Here is a 21810-nt window from a genome sequence, read left to right as displayed (position 1 = left end):
AAGAGCTTTTCCGTACAGAAAAGGAAGGCGATGACGGTGTCTGTTACCACTTCCTCCACATCCAGACAGGGCAGTAAGACAAGGAAAAGAATAAGCAAAACCGGCTTCATTCACAATGACACAACCGTCTATGGAGAAAATCCTCCAGAATGGATAACAAAGCTACCAGCGCCATTAAGAGACTCCAGCAATGTGACTGAGTACAGGGTTGATATTAAAAATCCATTCTATTTCCACATCCCAGCAAGGAATAATTGGGAAAATGAAATAAATACCATTGTAATAGCACCAGAAATGAATTACAGTTGTCCCTCACTATACTGCAGATCACTTATTGTGGCTTCAATGTCTCGTGGGTTTAAAATATATATATATCTAATTCTGTATTAAGGAATCTTCATTATATTGCAGGATTTTGTGATATATAAGTACTTATATAATAGTTACTATTTTAATCATTTTGCCTAAAATTTAAAACAATATAAAATGTTAATTCAAACATATTGAAGGAATGTTAAAATACAGCATGTGTGTCATCAGTGGATGAATACTGTACGGTACACAAGAGAAATGCAGTACTCCACTGCCACTCGCACAAGCTTACCAGTGGGAGGTCGTACACAGCACATTATTGGCTGATGGAATGGAAGGTGACCAACCACGGCACTGTCTTCTGTAGCCTGGGTGCTGATTGGCTCCATGACTGTGACATCAGTCTGTCCTGCACTTTTCCTATAGGTCCAGCACCTCTCCTTGCCGGCTTTACACCGACGTCTGATTGCTGCATGGAGTGTTGCTCTGTGGTGGTTTGTTTAGTGACATCTTTGTGGAAATTTGGATTTATTTCGAGCCCTCCAATGCCACTCAAACACTCTGCGCCTTCTAAGGCTGAGAACCCAAGCACCAGAAGAAGATGGAACTTCTCGACATGACACAAGAAGGCAAAAGCTACACCGCTGTAGGCTGCCCTTCCGGGATCAGCAAGTCTGCTGTTCATTACGTAAAGAAATACGAGAGGGATATCAACAAGCGTGCGTGGAGGGCGGTCACTTCCGTCGCGGAGATGGAGTCGGCACTGGCCCATGGGTGAGTGACTGCAGGAAGAAGAGCATCTCGCGGGATGCCAACACCATCTGGACGAAGACCACACAACGTTATGGTAGCTCTGTGGAAAGCACAGCTGTTGATGACGGTGCTGAGGATGATGACGAGGACGAAGACGCAGAAGCAGGACCATCGAGTGCTTCTCCCACCAGACCAGCCCCATTCAGTGCAGCCAGGGCCGCGCTGACAAACTCCACCGACGCCGCGGAGTCATGAGCATTCATGAACTTTACAGCGTGGGGGGGGGGGCGTGGAAAGTGGGAGAAAAATGAGAGAGGGGGTAACCATGTCGGACAAGAAAGGTATTCATTATCTTATGTATGCAACTGCAACTCCTCTGTGCATCACCTTTTCAATAAAATTAAATTTTAAAAAAGAGCATTTCTCTGAATGGAGAAGCTACTTCTGCGGATTAAGGACAGAGCCACGGAGTAGGTGAACGACACGCTGAAATCCAGCACCAAGGAGGGGGCTATGAGCCTGAACAAGCCTTTAGCATGGGTGAGACAAAGGCAGCCAGTGAAGAGGAGGAGGAGGAGCAAGACGAGCCGTGGGTTGGAGAGGAGGAGCGGGCCGGCAACCTGGCTGCAACCGTGGTCAGAATGGCCAAAGAACTCCAGCGAGCGGCTGAAGAACGGGAGCCCCAGGTGCTGCATAAATACAACGGAGAGTGGCATGTCAGCTTCTAGAAACCTCCTCACTCTGAAGAAAAAGCAGTGCCGGCAACTCGCCACAACTACGTTCATCACCTGGACAAAGGCCTTGGTTACGCCTCTGCCTTTAGTGCAAACAGAAGCTATGGCCCGGGGCAAAGCTAGGGCATCGCACGACAAAGCGCCGGATGCAGGGGGGCCTTCCGAGGAGCGGGAAAGCCCTGCCGGGCTGTGCGGGACGTCCAGCTCCCGGGCGCCACCTTCCTCGCCGTCAGTACCGCACAGCTGCGTAATCACCATCTTCATCGTTGCAGCTGCCGTGCACTGCGGGAACCCACGGGACTTCATATGTTGCTAAAATCAGGTAGGCGCAGGAGTGTCGAAAGTGGTTAGGAGCGCATGAGATGTTTACGAGAGGGTGGGAAAGGTTAATGAGAGAGAGGCAAAGGTTTATAGGAGAGTGGGGGTTATGAAGCCTTAAATACACATAAATAATAAGATAAACGCACCGCTGCTGCTCGAGGATCTTCGCCTGTCATGGGGGGTCCTTGGGAGTGCAGCTGGACCCCAGCGGCTCACTCGCTCCCGAATCCTATCTATTCCGGAAGCCGAGCTCTGAGGATTGTGGCTCAAGGCCTATGAGACTCTTACATCCAATTAGCTACCCAAAAAGCTGGAAGTGGAGCTGCGGCTCAAACGGTAGAGCACTAACCACAGCAGCAACACAAAGAGTTAATTAGGAATATAGTTGATCCATGTAAAGACACATGTAAAACCTGGACCTGATATTAGAGAAATACTGCAGAGGGCAGTTTAAAACCACCACCTGACTATGAGGAGATCAGAGTTTATAGGAGTCAAGACTCTTACAAATAGGCAGTGAACATCACAGTAAGGTATGGGATAGGGAAGGAATGAAGAGTGGAAGTAGGCTGATCCAGAAACAGAGCCTTGAATGTATGGTCAAGAGATTTCTACACGGGGGCCAAGGTAATTGGAGAGGGGGGAAATAGCCTTTTCTGCAAGCGATGCCGGAAGAACTGAATAGCCACATGTGAGAACAGCAAATAAACCTCAATTCCTATTTCACCGCGTAGAAAAGTTAGTGTAAAGCGATCCTCAAACCTAGTGGAAAAGCAAAATCTATCAAACCTCTACCAGAAACCACAGGGGAAATCCTATCACCTTGGGTTAGGCAAACAGTTTGTAAGATCAGACATAGAAAGATTTGAAAAGGAAAAGGCAAGTAATGGATTAGGAGAAAATACATGCAAGTTGCCGATATAATAAATGACTTGTAGGCAGAGTTTATAAATACTCAAAATCAAGAACGCAACCACTTTGGAAACCGCTTGACTGCTTCGTACAGTGCTAAGCTTAAGTACCGCAGAACACCTCCTCTACAGCTAGGATTTACCAGGATGAATAAGGACATATGAACTTGTAGGAAAATGTCCACCGAAGTTTTATGTATCATAATCAAGTAGGGATCACTCCATGTTTAACAGACACGCCAACGGTACATACCCATACCATGGAATACTACTCCACAATGGAAAGGAAGGCTCTACGGCTTCAAGACCACCACGGCGCGGCTCTCAGGAGCACCATTAAGCGGCAGAAGCCAGAAACAAGAGACTCTGCACGCACGACCCATTCATAGTGAATGACACCCAGGCCCGCTTACAGGACTGGGAAGATCGTCGGCTGAGGTCAGGGCCGGGGTGGGCTGCAAAGTGGCCGAGGAAGTTCTGGGGTCCGGGACCGCCCTGCATCTCGGTGGGGTGCGTGTTGGAGCTGGGGAGACTACGGGACCATCTTCATCTTTCTAAATGCATTGATGGCACGCTTGAGATTGGAGAACTTTACACTTCCTGTTGATGGATTCATCTTTCAGAACGTGCCCTTCTCTGCCACTAGGGTTGGACGCGGACACCCCCCGCCCCCCCCCCCCCCCGGAGCGCGGGCGACTCCTGCAAGATGTCCTGGGAAGGCCGCTGTCACCAGAGCGAGCCGGCGCGCCCTCTCCTCACCTCTGCTCTGCACCTCAGCCCCCGGGAGCACAGTGGCGGTCTCGCCGTGGGGGAGCCCCGGTTCCCCAGTGTTTCTGTAGCTAGTGGCTATGGCTTCCGTGGCGGAGAGTCAGCACCGCGCTCTCTCCCAGGCCTGAGGCCGACTCCAGGCCGGCGACGCCCGGCTCCCTCCGCAGGCCCCCGGCCCGCTGGCTTCACTGCGCGAGTGGCCGCCAATCCCTGGCCATCCCGGGCCTGCCGCTGCATGGCTCCCGTCCCCCCCAGGCCGCCCCCCCCCGGCCGCCTCCCCACCCCCAGGCCGTCTCCCCACCCCCAGCCCGTCCCCCCAGGCCGTCTCCCCACCCCCAGCCCGTCCCCCCAGCCCGTCCCCCCAGGCCGTCTCCCCAGCCCGTCCCCCCAGCCCGTCCCCCCAGCCCGTCTCCGTGTCTGGTTCCCGCGCTTGATGGGGCAGTAGGCCTCATTCTGCTCCACTACCACTTGACCTGGTCATATCCGCTAAGATCCTTCTCCTAAACACGCACGCGTTCACAGCTCCTGGGATTAGGACTTGCACACACACTTTTCTGTTTTTCTTGGCAGAACTGGGTTTGAACCCAGGTCCTTGTGCCCACGCGGCAGGTACTCTCGGGTGCTCTTACCGCTGAGCCACCTCTCCAGATGAGCTCCTCCTTTGGTGGAGCATAATTTAACCCACAGCCTGGAGCAGAAGGGCAAGGAGCAAGAGCCGGTGCCCTAATTTGTCCATGGAGTTGTAGATGTTTTGTTCTTGGTTGTATGTGTGTGCGCGCGCGCGCACGCGTGTGTGTGTGTGTGTGTGTGTGTGTGTGTGTGTGTGTGTGTGTGTGTGTGTGTACTGGAGATTGAACTCAGGGCCTAGGAGCTTAGCTTTTTCATTTGAGTTTGGTGCACCACCCCTAGAGCCACAGCTCCACTTCTGCCTTTTGGTGGTTAATTGGAGTCTCACAGACTTTCCTGCCTGGGCTGGCTTTGAACCCAACCCTCTGATCTCAGGCCTTGATTCAGTAGGTAGGATGGACAGGTGTGAACCACCAGTGCCTAGCTGTAGTTTTTTCTTTTTAAATAAGCTTCTCAATCTCAGCAGGCCTCTGTTTAGTTAAGGGGCTGCGTTCAAGCGTCTTAGCGTGCTGGCCTCCCCTAAGGGTCTGCAAGGTGTGGGGTCCCCTCCTGACCGGCGGGACACGAAGGCGGGGAGCCGCAACACGAGCGCCCTGCCTGGCCGCGAGGTGTGTTTGCACTCTTCATCACCATCAAAAGCCGGGACTCGCCAGGTGCTGGTGGCTCACACCTGTAATCCCACACAGGAGGCTGAGATCTGAGGATCGCGGTTCAGAACCAGCCCACCTGGGGCAGGAAAGCCTGTGAGGCTCTTATCTCCAATTCGCCACCAGAGAATGGGAAGTGGCACTGTGGCTCACAGTGGCAGAGCGCTAGCCTTGCGCAGAAGAGCTCAGGGACAGTGCCCAGGCCCGGAGTCCAAGCTCCAGGACTGGCAAAAAAAAGGATCTGACCTGTGATATCTAACCAAGCTGCTGCGTCCATCCTGAGTCCCTCCTCCCCAGCCCCCAACAGCCAGGGGTTAGAACACCCATCCTCCTTCACAGGCCTCTCCACCACTGCACAATCAGGTCCCCAACCACAGTGATGTCCTCTTGCCAACGCCACCTGCTACAGGATGAGTTCTCAAGAACACGCATGGAAGTGGATGCACAGCTGGCAGCTGGATTCTCACACCTGTCATCCTAGCTACTCTGGAGGCTGAGATCTGAGGCTCATGGTTTGAAGCCAGCACAGGCAGGAAAGTCCACGAGATACTTATCTCTAGTTAACCACCAACAAGCCAGACGTGGATCTGTGGTTCAGGTGGTAGAATGCTAGGCTTGAGAGAAAAAGCTAAGGGACAGCATCTAAGCCCTGAACTCAAGCCCCAGTACTGGTGCACACACACACACACACACACACACACACACACACACACAAAATACATTCACATATACACAGAGACACATACACACAAAATACACGCACATAGGTTCAGACACCCCACCTCCCAAACACCTCCCCTTCATCCTGATCTGTGCCCAGTTCCAGAACACAGGCCACCTTCTCTTGCCTCAGATCCTTAAACATGCAATTCTCTCTCCCAGAATGCCCTTCTCCTCACCCAACCACCTCTAAGAATGTCACCTCCTCCAGTCAGCCTCCCCCAAGCTCCTCCCACTGGGTGGCTTTGGTGTCCCCCACTGGTTTTCCAGCCAGCTGGCACCTCCTCCATCCCACGGAAGCTAGCCATGCTCCGGTGTCAGTGCTGCTCTGAGCACAGCCATTTTCTTCCCACTCGAGTTCAGGAGTGGGAACCTGCATGTGCAGGGTCAGACCTGTTCCTCAAGTGTTCCCCTAGTGAGGCTCCACTGAAGTTGTCAGAACATGACATCAAGACAGTCTTGGCAAAGGGGCTTCTAAAACAGGATATATTACTTCCTAACTTCCCTCTTTAATGTCCAATGAGAGTCTGCTTTTCATTACTCGGCCTGCAGAAATAAAACATGATGGTCAGATAACGTAGTCTCTTTGGTCACTTAGCATATGTTTGAAGTCTAAGCTCCTGAAATCCATCTCCATAATTTCCAACAACGGATGTGTAAATAAATGTTGGCTATCTTTTGCCTTTCTTCACAGGTTCCTCATTGGCGAAGTTCCTCCTTAACGGCTCTGGTGGAGGGAGGAATCGACGGAGGGCAATCTGGAGGCCTTAAATAGATTTTACAGGCACTGAAGCACGCATCTGGAGTCTGGTCAGCGAGGAGATCTTGTTTCAATAACATGCTCTTTGCATCCAGCTGAAGACGATGTTATGGAACCCGACTGCCCTTAGTGACTGCTTAAAGCCAACGTAAGACAGAAAAATGCACATTTAATACGGGAGAGAAATTACGCCTGGAGATCTTTGCTTCCTGAATGTCTGCCGCAGCTCAGCCAGTGGTGGGGCCCTGGGGCAGCTGGAGGAGGTCTTTGTGGGCCCGTGAGTGAAGGGCTATGGATGCTGTGGGCAGAAAACCCACCTGGGGGCCCGGGAAGGAGGCAGCCGCGCGGACGCATCAACCCACTGCATCTGGAGCAATTCCCGTGCTGTGTTCACCTCCACCAGCGACACGAAGCTGGAGGCCTGACGACACCTCGAGGTCCTCTCTTGGCTACTCGTCATCAGAGGGCTCCAAGGCCCGACGAACACCCACCTGTACGGCCTCTCGGCTAAACCTCAGCTTAGGGCTGCTGACCCTGGCCAGTCGGCCTCTCAGCACCAACCATGTGAAGATGGCGCTGAGAGGCCCCAGCCCCAGCCCCCGAGGGCGGGGACGGAAGGCCCACAGCGCCACCTGCAGGATATGCAAGGTCGGGGCTCAGCCAGTTTCCCCTCCGGTTTGTGACTTGCGGGACCAACCGGCTTCGGCCGCCGGGTGAACGGACCAGCTTCTTCTTGACCTCCTCCAGCCTTTCCCTGAAGGTCCAGCCTCACCTTCTGCCTCGGGATGAGGAGGAATGGCCGTTCCGGGCTCAGCTCCGTTATGGTGGCCATCCTCACCCGTCTGTGAACCGCAGAAGAGGGCTGCCCTCTCTCCCCTCGGGCCTCTCTCTGCACAGAGTCACCACAAACCCCTTCCTCCGGGAGGACAGGACGATTCCCTAGTCATCTGCACACCAGAGCTGTCCTAGAGCCTGGCCCGTCCCCGGCTCCGGGACAACGCCCATCAGACAAGGAGCCACCTAATCCAAGTAAAACGGCACGCACAGCTCTTTTTTGTCTTGTTCATTTAAATATAGATTGAAGTTCCAACCAAATATACCTCTCTCACTGCTGCTAAAGGACTCCTATTTTTGGTTAATCTTTTAGGGATTCTAAAACAAATGCAGACTTCCGAACTTGGGGGACCTGTGTTCCTCTGAGAGTATGGCGGGGAGGCGGGTTCGAGATACCCGTAGGTAAGCCGTTGGCTCATGCCTGGTATTAAACAGCCTGCTCTAACGACGAAGGTGCTGGCAGCGAAGGGGGCCCACGAGGATCGGCGCAGGTCACCAGGGGCTGCCCCAGGGCATCCGAGGGCTCGGGCCGCGGTCAGCGTGGTCCCCGCCACAGGCAGGCTGGGGGGCGGGAAGTCAGCACGGACGCCCTAACGTGGGTCGGAATGTCTCATCCCTGACCGAGGCGGAAGTTTCCCCCTGGCTGTGTGCGTCGTGCAGGGGGGAGGCCGGTGCAGGGGGGAGGCCGGTGCAGGGGGGAGGCCGGTGCAGGGGGGAGGCCGGTGCAGGGGGGAGGCCGGTGCAGGGGGGAGGCCGGCGCACAGTGGGGGAGGGAGCACGTGGTCCACTCACGTTGGTTCCCGGCTTGTTTCCATGAGCAACGACATCAGAGAGTGAATAACGGGGAAACGCACTGCAACTGTGTCCGAAGACGGCGTATGGAATCTTGGTGAAAGCCCTTTATCAATAGAGGCTTGTCTGGGGATATGGCCTAGTGGCAAGAGCGCTTGCCTCGTGTACATGAGGCCCTGGGTTCGATTCCCCAGCACCACATATACAGAAAACGGCCAGAAGTGGCGCTGTGGCTCAAGTGGCAGAGTGCTAGCCTTGAGCAAAAAGAAGCCAGGGACAGTGCTCAGGCCCTGAGTTCAAGGCCCAGGACTGGCCAAAAAACAAAACAAAACAACAACAATAGAGGCTTGAGAGAGGGGGAAAGAGAAAGCCATGGAGAGAGAGGGGCATTCTGATGAAAATGTAACCCGTGTGTGCCTGACCAACCATGATGAAATCCCTCAGGGTGATTAATTCACACCAAAAAATAATACACACAGGAAAGGAAAGCAGACTCTACGGGTGAGGGTTGGATATCAGCGGGAGGGGAGAACAAGGATAAAGACGGTCGAAGAGGGAGGAAGGCATAAAGGAGAAAGAGGGAGGGATGAGTCTACTCCGGATACACACAAAGAGGCAGTACCTGTGCGGCAGACAGGCTGCCTGGCTGGTGAGGCCTAGTTCGGGTTTCACCGCTGCTGTTCTCACGGAGGGACACAGCACAGCAGGGGTGTAGTGTGCACACAGGTGAAGCTGGTTTCCCGCTATGCCACTCAAAGCAGAGAGCATTTCCCAGACCTGTTCTGGTCTCTTCTACCCCCACCCCCCGGCTGTAGCACCATCCCCTCTCTAACTGTCACCACCATTCGCTTTTTTGCCCCTACTCAAAGGTGAAGTCAATGGAACCATGCAGCACCAATGCTTTGGTCTCGGGCTTCCGTCACTAAGCATCATGCCTTTAAACACACGCCGTCCCAAGCGGCGGCGGCTCGCGCCTCGTGCTCGCTGAGCAGTGTAAGGCCGGAGGAAGCTCGGCACTGTTTGTCTGGTTTCGTGTCCGTGAGCGTCGTGCTTGTCACGAATGAAGCGGCTACGAAATTCTTGTGTCAATCTCTTTATGAGCATAGATTGCAATGTCTGTCGGCCTGTGACCATGGGAGGGATCGCTGCACCCTGGGACAGCACGGATTTCACCTTGTCAGGAGCTTCTCCGTGGGTCTGCGGCGGGGCGGGGGCTCGGAGTGGCCGTGGCTCACTGCCGGGGGCCGGGCCGGGCGTGGCACTGCGGTTTTCATGTCCAGTCCCCCATGACTAACACGATTATGCAAAGTTCTGTGTGCTTCTTAGCCATTCTTACCTTCTTCCGGAAGTATTCTTTCAAGTCTTTGGTACAGTTTTCCTTGTAGGATTAAAAACATTCTTCTAGGCACAAGTACTTGTTAGACTCAACCCTTGCACATCCTTGGTGCCTTTTTGTGGTTTGCCTTTGCATCTTCTTACTGGTGTTTGACAGAGAACAAAGGGCTTTACTTTTAGAAAAAATACAATGTAGTAACATCTCGTTTCATGAGTTAGTGCCTTGTACATCTTCCTCAGAAATGTCAGTGTACTGCAAAAGACATTCCATGCGTCCTCTGGAGAATTTAATGACTTTCTCTCGCGCGTTTTAGACAGCGATCAATCTCCGATGAACTTGCGTGTATCGTTTGGGATTGGGTCACGGTTCATTTCCCTTCCAGTCAAAGATCTAGTTGTTCCCGGCACTATTGAACAAGGCACCTTTGCACTGTTGGATTCCTCTGGCATGTCTGTCAACGTTGGATGAGCGAGTGACTATGTCAGCTCGCCGTCTGGTCTCCGTAGTCTCCCGTTGCTCTGCTTCTCTCCGTAGTCTCCCGTTGCTCTGCTTCTCTTCCTCCACCATCCTCCCCCCGGGGTACGGCCCATCGCACAAGCCTGGAGGTCGGGCAGGCCTGCTCTCCACCAGGCTTCAACTGGTGGCCAACGCTGACCAGTGGGGGCCATTTGCATTTCCACAGGACTTTTCAAGTCAGCTTGTCCATTTCTACAAACATTTTTCCCCCCAAATATCTTGTTGAATCATGGCTGTGGCAGCGACGGGGAGTCTGCGCGCGCGGTCCTGTTTTGCCTCTTCAAGCTTGCCTAGTCACTCCCTGGATTTTCTGAAGCCTTCCGTGTATAGACATTGCGCAGTTGAGACATTTACTACTAAATATATTTCGAAGAACCTCATAATTGTCAGTGATATTAGGAACTGAATCTTATTTTCTTTCTTTCTTTCTTTCTTTTTTTTCCAGTCCTGGGGCTTGGACTCAGGGCCTGAGCACTGTCCCTGGCTTCTTTTTGCTCAAGGCTAGCACTCTGCCACTTGAGCCACAGCGCCACTTCTGGCCGTTTTCTACATATGTGGTGCTGGGGAATCGAACCCAGGGCTTCATGTATACGAGGCAAGCACTCTACCACTAGGCCATATTCCCAGCCCCCTGAATCTTATTTTTTAATTGTTTAGCTGATACCGTATGAAAACAAAACTTGTTTTAAAGCTTTAGCTCTATATTGATTATTTATCTAATAGTATTTTGTTTGTAAGTTGCTTTAGTGTTTTTTTCCTCTATAAAAAGTTTTGTGAGGTTTTGTTGTTGTAAATTAAAACAATTTTATTTATTTTTTTTACAATCTTTGTATATTTTCTTACTTTATTCTGTTCCCTGCCTGTTGTACAGTGTCAAATACAAGTGGTAAAACGAGACAGGAAATTGTGTAAATTTTTATCATTAGATATGACATTACCTTTAAGGTTTTTACAGATATGCTCTTCCAAAATAAGGCTAGCATTTCAAAATTATTACGGTACAATTAATATACAGAGAGGTTGTAATTACATGAATCAGGTAATGAGTACAATTCTTTTTGAACCATGTCTCCCTTTCCCTTGCTCTCTCCCAGATGTTTTTCCTCCCATCCATCCCTACCCACAGATATGCAGTTCATTTTCCATATAGTATCTAGTGAGTACCACTGTTGTATTTGTTCACTATTTGTTCCATCTTTTCTGTGTCCTCCCGGATACAAACAAACGAGTAAAGCAATAGGAAAAGAAAGCAAAAACAGCATCAATGGCAACCAAAATACATCTCTTGGGCTGGGAATATGGCCTAGTGGCAAGAGAGCTCGCCTCGTATACATGAAGCCCTGGGTTCGATTCTCCAGCACCACATATCTAGAAAATGGGCCAGAAGTGGCGCTGTGGCTCAAGTGGCAGAGTGCTAGCCTTGAGCAAAAAGAAGCCAGGGAAGGTGCTCAGGCCCTGAGTCCAAGCCCCAGGACTGGCCAAAAAACAAAAACAAAATACAACTCTTGTTTCCTTTTCTTAGAGTTCATTTCATAGAATATTATTTTATATGATCATCTGCACACAGTTACTGAGCTTCTGTCAACCAATCCTATGCATATCCCTTCGGCCTCAGTGTGGGAATATCTAGAGTCCCACATAATTTATCACATCCCAACATATAAATAGATGCATATGTATTAAACATTCAGTGTGTTTACTTGTAGATCTATAGGCACATTCTAGTTACCACAAATGAGGGAAAGCATGCAACCTGAGTTTCGTTGGCTCTGGCTTACTTTACTTAATGTAATTTTATTCGAGGCTTTCCATTTCCTTATGAATGAGACAAGGTCATTCTTTCTGATGGATGAGGAGAATTCCATTGCGTATATGGACCACACTTTCTTGAGGCATTCATCCACTGAGGGGCATCTGGGTTGATTCCATATCTTGGGTATGGTAAACAATGCTGCAATAAGCATGGTTATGTCGATAGCTTTAGTGTGGCACTGTTTATGGTCTATTGGATAAATGCCCAAGTGTAGGATTGCTGGGTCATAGGGTAGTGGGATGTTTAGTCTTTTAAGGAACTGTCATACTGCTTCCCACAGACATTGAATAAGTTTACATTTCCACCAACAGCGTCATAGAGTTTCCTTTGGCAACATCCCCACCAGCATTTGCTATAGGCTTGAGGACCAGTGGAACAGAAGACCCAGAAAGAAGTCCACAAACATGTAGCTACCTAATCTTTGATAAGTGAGCCAAAAACACAGGTTGGAAGAAAGACAGTCTCTTCAACAAATGGTGCTGGCAGAATTGGCTATGCACATGCAGAAAAGGGAAACTAGATACTCATATATCACCTTGCATCAGAATACATTCTAAATGGATCAAAGGCCTCAATGTAAGGCTAGATGCCCTGAACATATTACGGGAAGGGGTAGGGGAAACACTATACTTTCTAGGCATGGGTGGAAACTTCCTAAGTAACAATCCAGAAACACAACAAATCAAACAAGAGTGGATAAATGAGAGTGCATCAAGCCGAGGAGCTTCTGCATGGCAAAGGACATGGCTGGCAAGTTAAATAGAAAGCCCACAGAACAGGAGACTGTTACTAGCTATGTAACAGACAAGGGGGCTCATATCTAAAATATGAGCCCAAATAGAGCTCAAAATATTAACCCTCCCATCAAAAACAATAAACCCTCAAAACCGCAACAACCTAATCAATACATGGGCTAAAGATTCAAAGAGAGACTTCTTGGAGAAAGAAGTAAGAATGGCCAAGAGACACATGGCCATAAAAGAAATACAAATCTAATACAAATACAGATTACCGCACATCAGCCCAGGTAGAATGGCCATTATCAAGAAAACTTCTAAGGCTAACATTCTACCACTTGAGCTGCAGCACTATTTCTGGCCTTTTCTGTGATTAATTGGAGGTAAGAGTCTCACATATTTTCCTGCCCGGGCTGGCTTCAAACCTTGATCCTCAGATCTCAGCCTCCTGAGTAGCTAGGATTATAGGCGTGAGCGACCAGCACATGGCAGAAAATTCTTCTTTATTCCTATTTGCTAAGACTTTTTATCATACACTTATACTGAGTTACGTCAAAAATTGCATGATATAATATTTTTTCTTTTGTTTTAGTAATAGTCTAAATGTCATTTATTGATATTTGTATCATTGACTGATTCTGGATAGTAAACCAAGCTTGCATTCCCAGAATAAACATTCCTTGGTTATGTATTTTTTAATGTTATATTTTATGTATTTTTCTTTTTAATATGTTGCCAAATTCAATCATTAAAACATTATTTTCTATTTTCATCCATATTCATTTGTAACTTTTCCTTTGTACTGTACTTTGCCATTTTTGATGTCAGCCTTACAGTGGTTTTATAGAGTTTTCTATAGGGCTGCTGTTGTGATTTGTGTGTACAATGTCCCCGCGGGCTCTAGTGTTTGCTGCTTGGCCCCTATTTGGTGTCTGTATTTGGGGAGGTGGTATAAACTTTCAGAGTTGAGGCTTCACTGGAGGAAATTGGCCAGTGAGGGTTATCTTGTCTCTGGCTCTTTCATTTCTCCTCTTTCCATGTCCTGGGGGCCATGTCTCTTTAGACTTTTCACTGTTAGGCTCTGTGTCAGCACAGGCCCAGCAACAACCAAGCCATCCAACATGGGCTGACATCTTGAAAACGGGGAGACAAAATGAGCCCTTTTCTCCGTTAGATTCTGTTCAGGTACTGTGACAGAACAACAAAAATCTGACCCTATACAACTTGCATTATTTTGTCCTTAGTTTTTGTTGTGCTTCAACAGCAAAACAATCTGAACTTAGACATCTTCTATTTTCATTAGCTTTAGAGAACTGTGGTCCCCCCACCCCTAGGAATTCGTTCTAAGTTTTGAAATTCATTTACATGACGTTATCCATCATTTTCTCTTAGTGTGTTGTATTGGAAAGTGTAGTATGTTAGGGTGTTATGCTGCCTCTGTCATTCTTAATGTTGTTTTTACTTTATCTCTTGTTGCTTGATCAATATCTCTAAAGAGCTATGGATTTTGACATTTATTTTTCTCTGAGAAGTGGCAATATACTCTGCACAAAAGAACTTTCAAATACCAGGCAGCAGGAAAAGCCTTACTTTTGCAAACTGATATAATTCCTGAACAGTAATTTAGCAATACCTAATACAACTACAAATGCACTTACCTTGGGACCCAGTGACTTCATTTCTAGAAACCTACTCAAAAAACCATAATTTTAACACTACTAAATGTGTATGCTAGGTTATTCATCATGATATTATTTGTAATGGAATTAAATACATTAAAACACACAAGTGCGGCTGCGTAAACTAAGGTATATCGACATGGTAGATTATTCTGCAACTGAGAAGAATATATGAGGTATGTCACCATGAACTGATAAGCAGTGATTTTTTTAAGGATATGCTATCAAGTGACAGAGTACAGAAGAATGCCTATTGTGGGTTATCTTTCACATAAGAAAGAATGTACTCATAGATACATGAATATGTGCTCACTTGTAGGAAAGAAACACACATATGAGGCATGTGAAGAACAAATGAAAGAGATGGAAATGAAGTGGTCAGGATGGCAAAGATGATGTGTTAGCCTTTCATCAGGGTGACAAAACAACTTTATGAACCAAGTATTTTCCCTCCTGGTTTCAGAGGTTTCAGTAGTCAGCTAGCTCCATTCTTTCTGGGCCATGGGAAGAGAGATCATAGGGTAGAAAATATATGACAGAGCAAAGCAGGGACCTTAAATATAGAAGAAGGTGGGGGGGAAGGGGAAGGAGAGGGGGAAGGGAGAGAGAGAAAAATTGAGAGAGAGAGAGAGAGAGAGAGAGAGAGAGAGAGAGAGAGAGAGAGGCAGAGAAGAATCCAGTTTGGGGCCCATTTTGCCCAAGGAATGCATTCCCCCATCTCTGTCACTTTCAAATGAGCCTGCTGCTCGGTCTGCTTTAAACACTTGGTTGCCCTTTAATTCTTTCATCACCAGAGAAAACAAATCTGAACTCTAGGTGGTATCCTCTCCCTTCCACTTCCTCCTTCCCTAAGTTCCTCTAGGGAGAGAGTTTGGGGTTCTTTGTTGTGAAAGAAAGGTCTAGAAAGTTGGAAGTGAGGGGAAAACAGGAAGTGAAACCCATGCTGCGAGTGCTTGCTGGAATACTTCACCACACGGGGTGACGGAAGCAAGCAAGGACAGCATTTCCCGTGGGCAGCACCACAGGGAAGGAGGAGCCAGGCTGGTTTGGGAGCACTGGGAACTGCGAGGTCAGCCATCATCCCCCCCCACCCCGGGGCCTTACTGTGATCTCACCCTTTCCCTCGGAGTGTCAGGATTTAAACCCTGTCTCCTGCTGAGCAGGGGCATTCCCTCTGCCATGGCACGGGCAGAGAGAGGGCCTCGCTCTTCTTCCAGGGCAGCCACAAAGATCCACAAAGATCCCTTCCATCGACTCAACTCCCCAGCTCAGCTTCACCAACGGGATTTGGACTCTTAAGGACGGCCTCAGGAAATCTGGCTTCGCATCCCGTTTCCTGTCTGATGATCTGCCTTTGGAACAAAGGTCTTGACATTTCTGTGTCATGAGAGGTCAGCAAAACGTTTGTCATTTGGGTTGCTGGGTTTGTTGTTGTTGTTGTTTCCACCCAACAATCACAGCTTGCTTGCTCTCACCCGGTCCCCTGTCCCTACTGTCAGATTCTCAGTGGAGTTCAAGCGAGTCAGCACTGGATTTGTTTTCCTGCCTGGGCCTGTTGGCAAGTATTTTTCCCAGCTCTTCCCTGGACCTACCAGCTACCACCTAGCGAAAACCTGAAGACTTCTGATTGAAGAACCACCCAAAGGCCCTTACACTAGACGGGTACCACACTAGAGCCATCCAGTCACCAGAAGTGCATCACCAATGACAGCTTGCCTGTTCCACAGACAAGAACTTAAATGGAATTTACATTTTGAAGATTTAAACCAAGAGCTTTAAATTCATAGACAGTCATCATCGCAATCAGGTTGTGCACTGACCTCAACAATAACAACTATAAGCAACAATGTGTTTTTTCCAAACAGAAACCTCTACAAGTTACATTTTTTAAATGGTTATGTCCATCCTCCTTCAGTTCTTCATTCAGATCTCCAAGGAAAGAAAAATAACTCAGGGCACTTATTTCTGAATTAGTCTAATGCCTGTAGATCTAGAGGCTAATTCTTGATGCTTATTTGCAAGCCACTCCCCTTTTCCGTGCTGCATGGTCTTGTGGTGTAATGGAGTGTGACCTGAACCAGATTTCTTAAATCAGTCTTTCCCAGGGATTCTTAGAGAGGCAGTACGTGAACCAAGCCTTGGTTAACTAGGGCTATTTTTTTTTAATGTAGCAGGAGAGAGATTTTTGTCCTGCGCATTTGAAAATAAGCAATCCTTTGCAAACATGTTGATTGTTGGTGATCTACCACTTTTTCTATGCGGATTTTCTTCCTAAGATGACTGACATCTCTGATGGAAGGTTCCCAGTGGGAGAAGCCAGTGATTTTTAGGGCTCCTCCCCACCCCACCAGGGGGGAAAAGTCATTCACAAAACAAAATCAACAGTAAGGACAACACTGAACGAATGGGCTTCCAAGGAAACGCAAGGGGCAGGGTTCTCTCTCTGGCCACTTGCTAACCAAAGGGCCCTTCCGGCCTCCGTTCTGAGACTCTGGCTTCTCCAAGAAGGGAAATGCACTGCGGGATGCCCGCGGGACTCATTCTCCTCGAGGAATCGGCCGCTCCAGGCCAGGGGGCCGACGGGAGGGCCCGTCGTCTAGAAGGTGAAATCTACTTTTGAAGAAAATTTGCACACTGCTTAAGAGCTAGAAGGAAAAGCAGATTTCTGAAGCCCATTCGTGCGTTTGCCTTTTTTTTACTTAAATATCCTGAAACAAATAACAGGAGTATTTTTAGGAGAATTTAGGCTTCTAGATGAACTCACCCTCCCTTGGCCAATATCCAAGGATAATTGTCCAGACTGGGCATTCAAACTACAAAAGAGGATCACTCACTTTAAGATATACCAACTTCATGCAGACAGACACAAGCCAGTAGCTAGCCAGCTAGCGGGGCTCCAAATACAAGCTACAATATAGCCTTGTAGACTTGGTCTTAATTTAGCACAAACTTTATTTACCTTGGCCTAAAACTAGATGTGGGCTTATCTAAAGCAGGAACATTGCTTGGCAATCTTTGTGGTCTAGCCCCAGATAACTGTCTGAGTTCAATACATACCTAATTGAATTGACTTTCAAAATGATTATAGTAATAGCAGCAATCAAGACAATAACATGAAATGCAATGTATGGAATAATATGTGGAATAACTCACTGTTATTAAATTAAACCATAAAGATCGACACTAGTATCTCACACCTGTAATGCAAGCGACTCAGAAGGCTGATAGCTGAAGATCAAGGTTCAAAGGCAGCCAAGGCAAAAAATCTACGTGACTCTTATCTTCAGTTAACCAGAGGAAAACCAGAAGTGGAGCTGTGGCTCAAGTGGTAGAGCTCCATCTTTGAACAACAAAGCTAAAAGGGAGTGGAGAAACAGTGATAGCAAAATAAATATAGGGAGAAGCAAGCCCTGATACGGTGCCAGAGAAGTACAATTTGGCTTAATATTCGTTGAGATTAATTCTGTGGTGCATAGTATCTAAAAATATTTGTTGCAATATTCATTTATTACCAGGATCTTAGGATCACAGTTGAAAGCCAGCCTGGGCAGGACAGTCCATTAAACTCTTACCTCCAATTCACTATCCCAAAGCTGGAAGTAGAGCTGGGGCTCAAATGGTAGAGCCACAGCCTTGAGTACAAAAGCTCAGGGACAGCGACCTAACCCTAGGACCAGCAAACACACACAAATACTTATTATGGTGCTGTCCATAATACCTGCAAAACTAGACTCACCAGAACCCTGGCTGATCCTGACCTTACTGACACAGTGTTACATTGTATTATTATATGGAAACATTGCTTTCAAAAGATTTGTTTGTAGTTTGCTTTAAAAATGTGTGCATCCGTACTAACACTACGGAACAGATTTTGGGTTTGGATGCGACAAACGATCTCCAAATTCAGCACCCTCCAACAAGAGTTTTCATGGTCTCTCAGTCTCCGAGGGGGGGAACCGGGGGTCTCGGCTGGGTCTCAGGACGCAGTCAGGTTCCCGACAGCCGCAGTCCCCGCACCCTCCGCAGGCCTGGCTAGGCTGGAGGAAACACGCGCAAGTGACTGAAGACGTTCAGGGCGTGACACAGGTGCCGCTCGTGACACGGGGCTCCGCAACAAATGGTGAGAAGAAGAGAAAGCACCCAGCCTGGGAAGGAAAGCCCATGAGAGTCTAGCTCTGAGAACCTGCCAAGGGAGCGAGAGGAGGAGGCAGCGAGGGGGGAAGAGGAAAGGAGGGAGAGAGAGAGAAACCAAGACACAAGCCACGGTGGCTTTGATGGCCCAGCCTGCCACTTGGGGCGGCTGGGCCTGAGCAGTGGGGGCTCCGGGGGCGGCTGCTGGCGCCCTCCTGCAGCCCTTGCGCCATGCACACTGCTCCCGGTGCCCGCCAGGCCGCCCTGAAACAGCCCGCTCAGGGCTCCACACCAGCCCCCCAACTTCCACACAGGCAGGCCCATCCGCCCGACGCTCGCCACCAAGCCCACGCGCCCTCTCCACGCACCACCGAGGGGAATCCTAACGAGACCCCAGGGCACCATTACCTTGTAGTAAATCCTGGCCACCAAACTCCGCTGCAGAACTCTTTCTCGAAAATTTACTGCTTTCAGTAGAAAGGTGAGGTGACCGACTGGGTCCCAGTTAAACGCCAGGAAGCTGCAGGGAAGACACAGTGACTGACCATCATTACCACAGCCATCAGTATCACTGTCATCGTCATCGTCAACATCATCATCATCATCACCAATCACCGTCACCGTCAGCACTATTATTAGTATGATTATCATCACTGTTGTTGTTTGGGCTTCCCCAAAATTTCATTTTGAAAGAAACTGTGGGATTTGTCTTGCAAATGAGTCTTTCTTCTCATTCAATACTTCTCATCCTGTCTCTTGTGGATGGCACTTTTTCAATTGTTCTTTTATTTCAGCTCATACAGTTCAGATCCAGTTTATTTTATATATTTGTGTTGGTAGGACAGACATATTTGGTTTCCTGATTCCCCCCGCCCCGACTCCCATTACCTAAATGTTAAAAACCCAAGTAGCTGTGGTTTAATCAGACATAGGAGAGAACCTTTCAGAAGCACACCAGTGGAGCACAGTTGAGAACTCCAAATGCTGAATTTGTAATCATCGGTCACGTCGACAGGCAAGGCAGAGAGGAGGCTGTTTTTATTGCCAGATTAGGAAATCTGCATTACTGCGCACTCTCAAGATTGAGAGCTACTTGTTATCAATCTGGGCTCGTAAGGTTCAGTTCCTGCCCCTGTCTCTTTAACAAAAGCTGTAAGGAATTGTCATAATGTATTGGGGCGTCGGTTTTAGCCCCTCTAGGCCAATTCCTATGAAAGCTGGAGGCTGTGAAAATTGGTGGTGGGAAGCCCTTGTGTATCTTGGGGTTTGGGTGGATGGTCACTGCTGCAAACTGCCTGTGTTCCAGACCAGCACCTCCTCCCCGCCCCGGTCCCGGTGAGCCCCCTCAGCCCTAGGACCTCGGCTGAAGTAGACACACAGATAGAAGCAACTTGCTTTTAATTGTCTATTTACAGGACAGATAAATGATTCTCTGTGTGCGTGTGTGTGTGTCCTGGGTCTTGCACTCAGGGCCTGGCACTGTCTGAGCTGTTTTGCTCAAAGCTAGCACTCTACCACTTGAGCTACATTTCTACTTCCAGCTTTTTGTTGTTGTTGTAATTAATTGGAGCTATGAGTCTCACAGAGTTTCCTTCCCCACCATGCTAGCTTCTACCTCAGTTCTTAGATCTCAGCTTCCTGAACAGCTAGGATTACAGCACCCAACAAACTACTCTTTATTGAAGTAAAACTTAGAATAGATGTACATGCACACCATTAGCTAGCAAAGAAATGAACAAAACCCCAACAAGATAAATAGATATCCACCAGAATGACTAAAACTAAGTACACCTCCATTAAGTTTTTAATGAGGATACAATGAAACCAGAACTCTCCCACTTGCTGATGAAAATGTGAAATTGTCATATAATTTCAGGAAAAGTTCTGTGTGTTACATAACTAAGCAAATAAATATACCATAATCTAGAAATTCCATGTGTACTATTTGCCTAGGAGGCTTAAAAACAAATATTCACAAGAAGATTTGCGTAAAAATGTTCACAGTCAGTATGTTCCCCAGAACGGAAAACTAGAAACATCTCAGGTGTCGATCCATCATAAGAGAATGGAAAACAGAACCCAGTGGATGCAAAACAAAATACTACTTAGCAGTGAAAAGCAACATGCATGCCACCATGGATAAATCTTAAAAAGCATTATGCTAAGTTACTGAGCCAGCTACACAAGAGTGGAATAGTGTGTTACATGTCCATGAAATTTAGAACAGGAGAATCTGATCTATGGTGGAAAATAGCGGAATCATGTCTGTCTAGGGTGGTGGTCCCAGAGCTTGAGAAACATGACTTACATCTTTAAAAAATTATTGTAAAGGTGATGTACAAAAGGATTATGTTTCTATAAGTAAGGAAGTGAGTAATTTCTTTTTGAACAGTGTTACCCCCTCCCCTCATTTTCTCCCACTTTTCCACACTTCTGACTCCCCTCCCCCCAAGTTGTAAAGTTCATTTCTAACATAGTGTCTAGTGAGTATCACTGTTGCATTCATTCGTTTAACCTTTGTCCCACCTTTTCTGTGATTCCCCTTCCCTTCCCCAAATCTGATAAACTTATACAAGACAAAGGGTACAGAAATAAAAAAAACTGTGATTACAGGGAATAAACCAAAGGGAAAAAAGAAAAAAAAAGAAAGAACTACAAAACGTACATTAAATAAACAACTCTTGTTTCCATTTCTTGGAGTTCATTTTGATAAGCATCATTTTATATGGTCATATGCATATAGCTATTGAGCTATTGTGATCCTTTGCTAAGACTATCCTAGACAAATTCTAGTTATTACAAATGAAGGAAACCATGCAGGCTATGTTTCTTTGGGTCTGGTTTGCTTTGCTTAATATAATTTTTTCCAAGTCTTTCCATTTCCTTATGAATGGGGGAAATGCCATTCTTTCTGATGGAAACACAGAATTCCATTGTGTACATATGCCACATTTTCTTGATCCATTCATCTACTGAGGGGCATCTGGGTTGATTCCATATCTTAGCTATGGTAAATAATGCTGCAGTGAACGCGGTTGTGCTGGTATCTTTAGTTTGGCCTTGTGTGTGATGACCTGCATCTTAATAAGAGTTCTGTGACAGTGGTAAATGCATTTGGTAAAATTAAGTGGCTCCCCATTTAGGATAATAATTCCTTTCATTGTGTTCAACCTCTACAAAAGACAAAATGAATGACCATCATTGAATATTGAGCATGGTTAATGATGTTTGACCTGTAGCCAGCTGGCATCTGTAGTTTGCTTTGAAATGTGTCCAGTGAAGACAGTGAGCAGTAAGTGCGCAAATGAAGGGAGGAGCTGATACCTGGAAGAGGCGGTCTCTGGCTGCATATCCATCACAAAGGATGACATACCATGTGCATGACAGTGATCCCGTAGGCTATAAGGGAACTGAAAAAA

At 47.7% G+C, this 21810-nt stretch overlaps 1 protein-coding gene across 1 annotated transcript in view; it reads right to left on the bottom strand.

Moving 5' to 3' along the window:
- Acoxl (acyl-CoA oxidase like) overlaps positions 1 to 21810 on the bottom strand; it is a 241958-nt gene that overhangs the window by 42595 nt on the left and 177553 nt on the right. The window contains 1 exon segment of the mRNA XM_048353507.1: positions 18800 to 18911. Coding sequence (XP_048209464.1) covers positions 18800 to 18911 — 112 coding nt within the window.

This window comes from Perognathus longimembris, chromosome 8, assembly GCF_023159225.1.
Source record: "Perognathus longimembris pacificus isolate PPM17 chromosome 8, ASM2315922v1, whole genome shotgun sequence".
Lineage (NCBI taxonomy): Eukaryota > Metazoa > Chordata > Mammalia > Rodentia > Heteromyidae > Perognathus > Perognathus longimembris.
The sequence above is the reverse complement of the archived record's forward strand: the minus strand, read 5'-3'. Positions and strand labels throughout refer to the sequence as shown.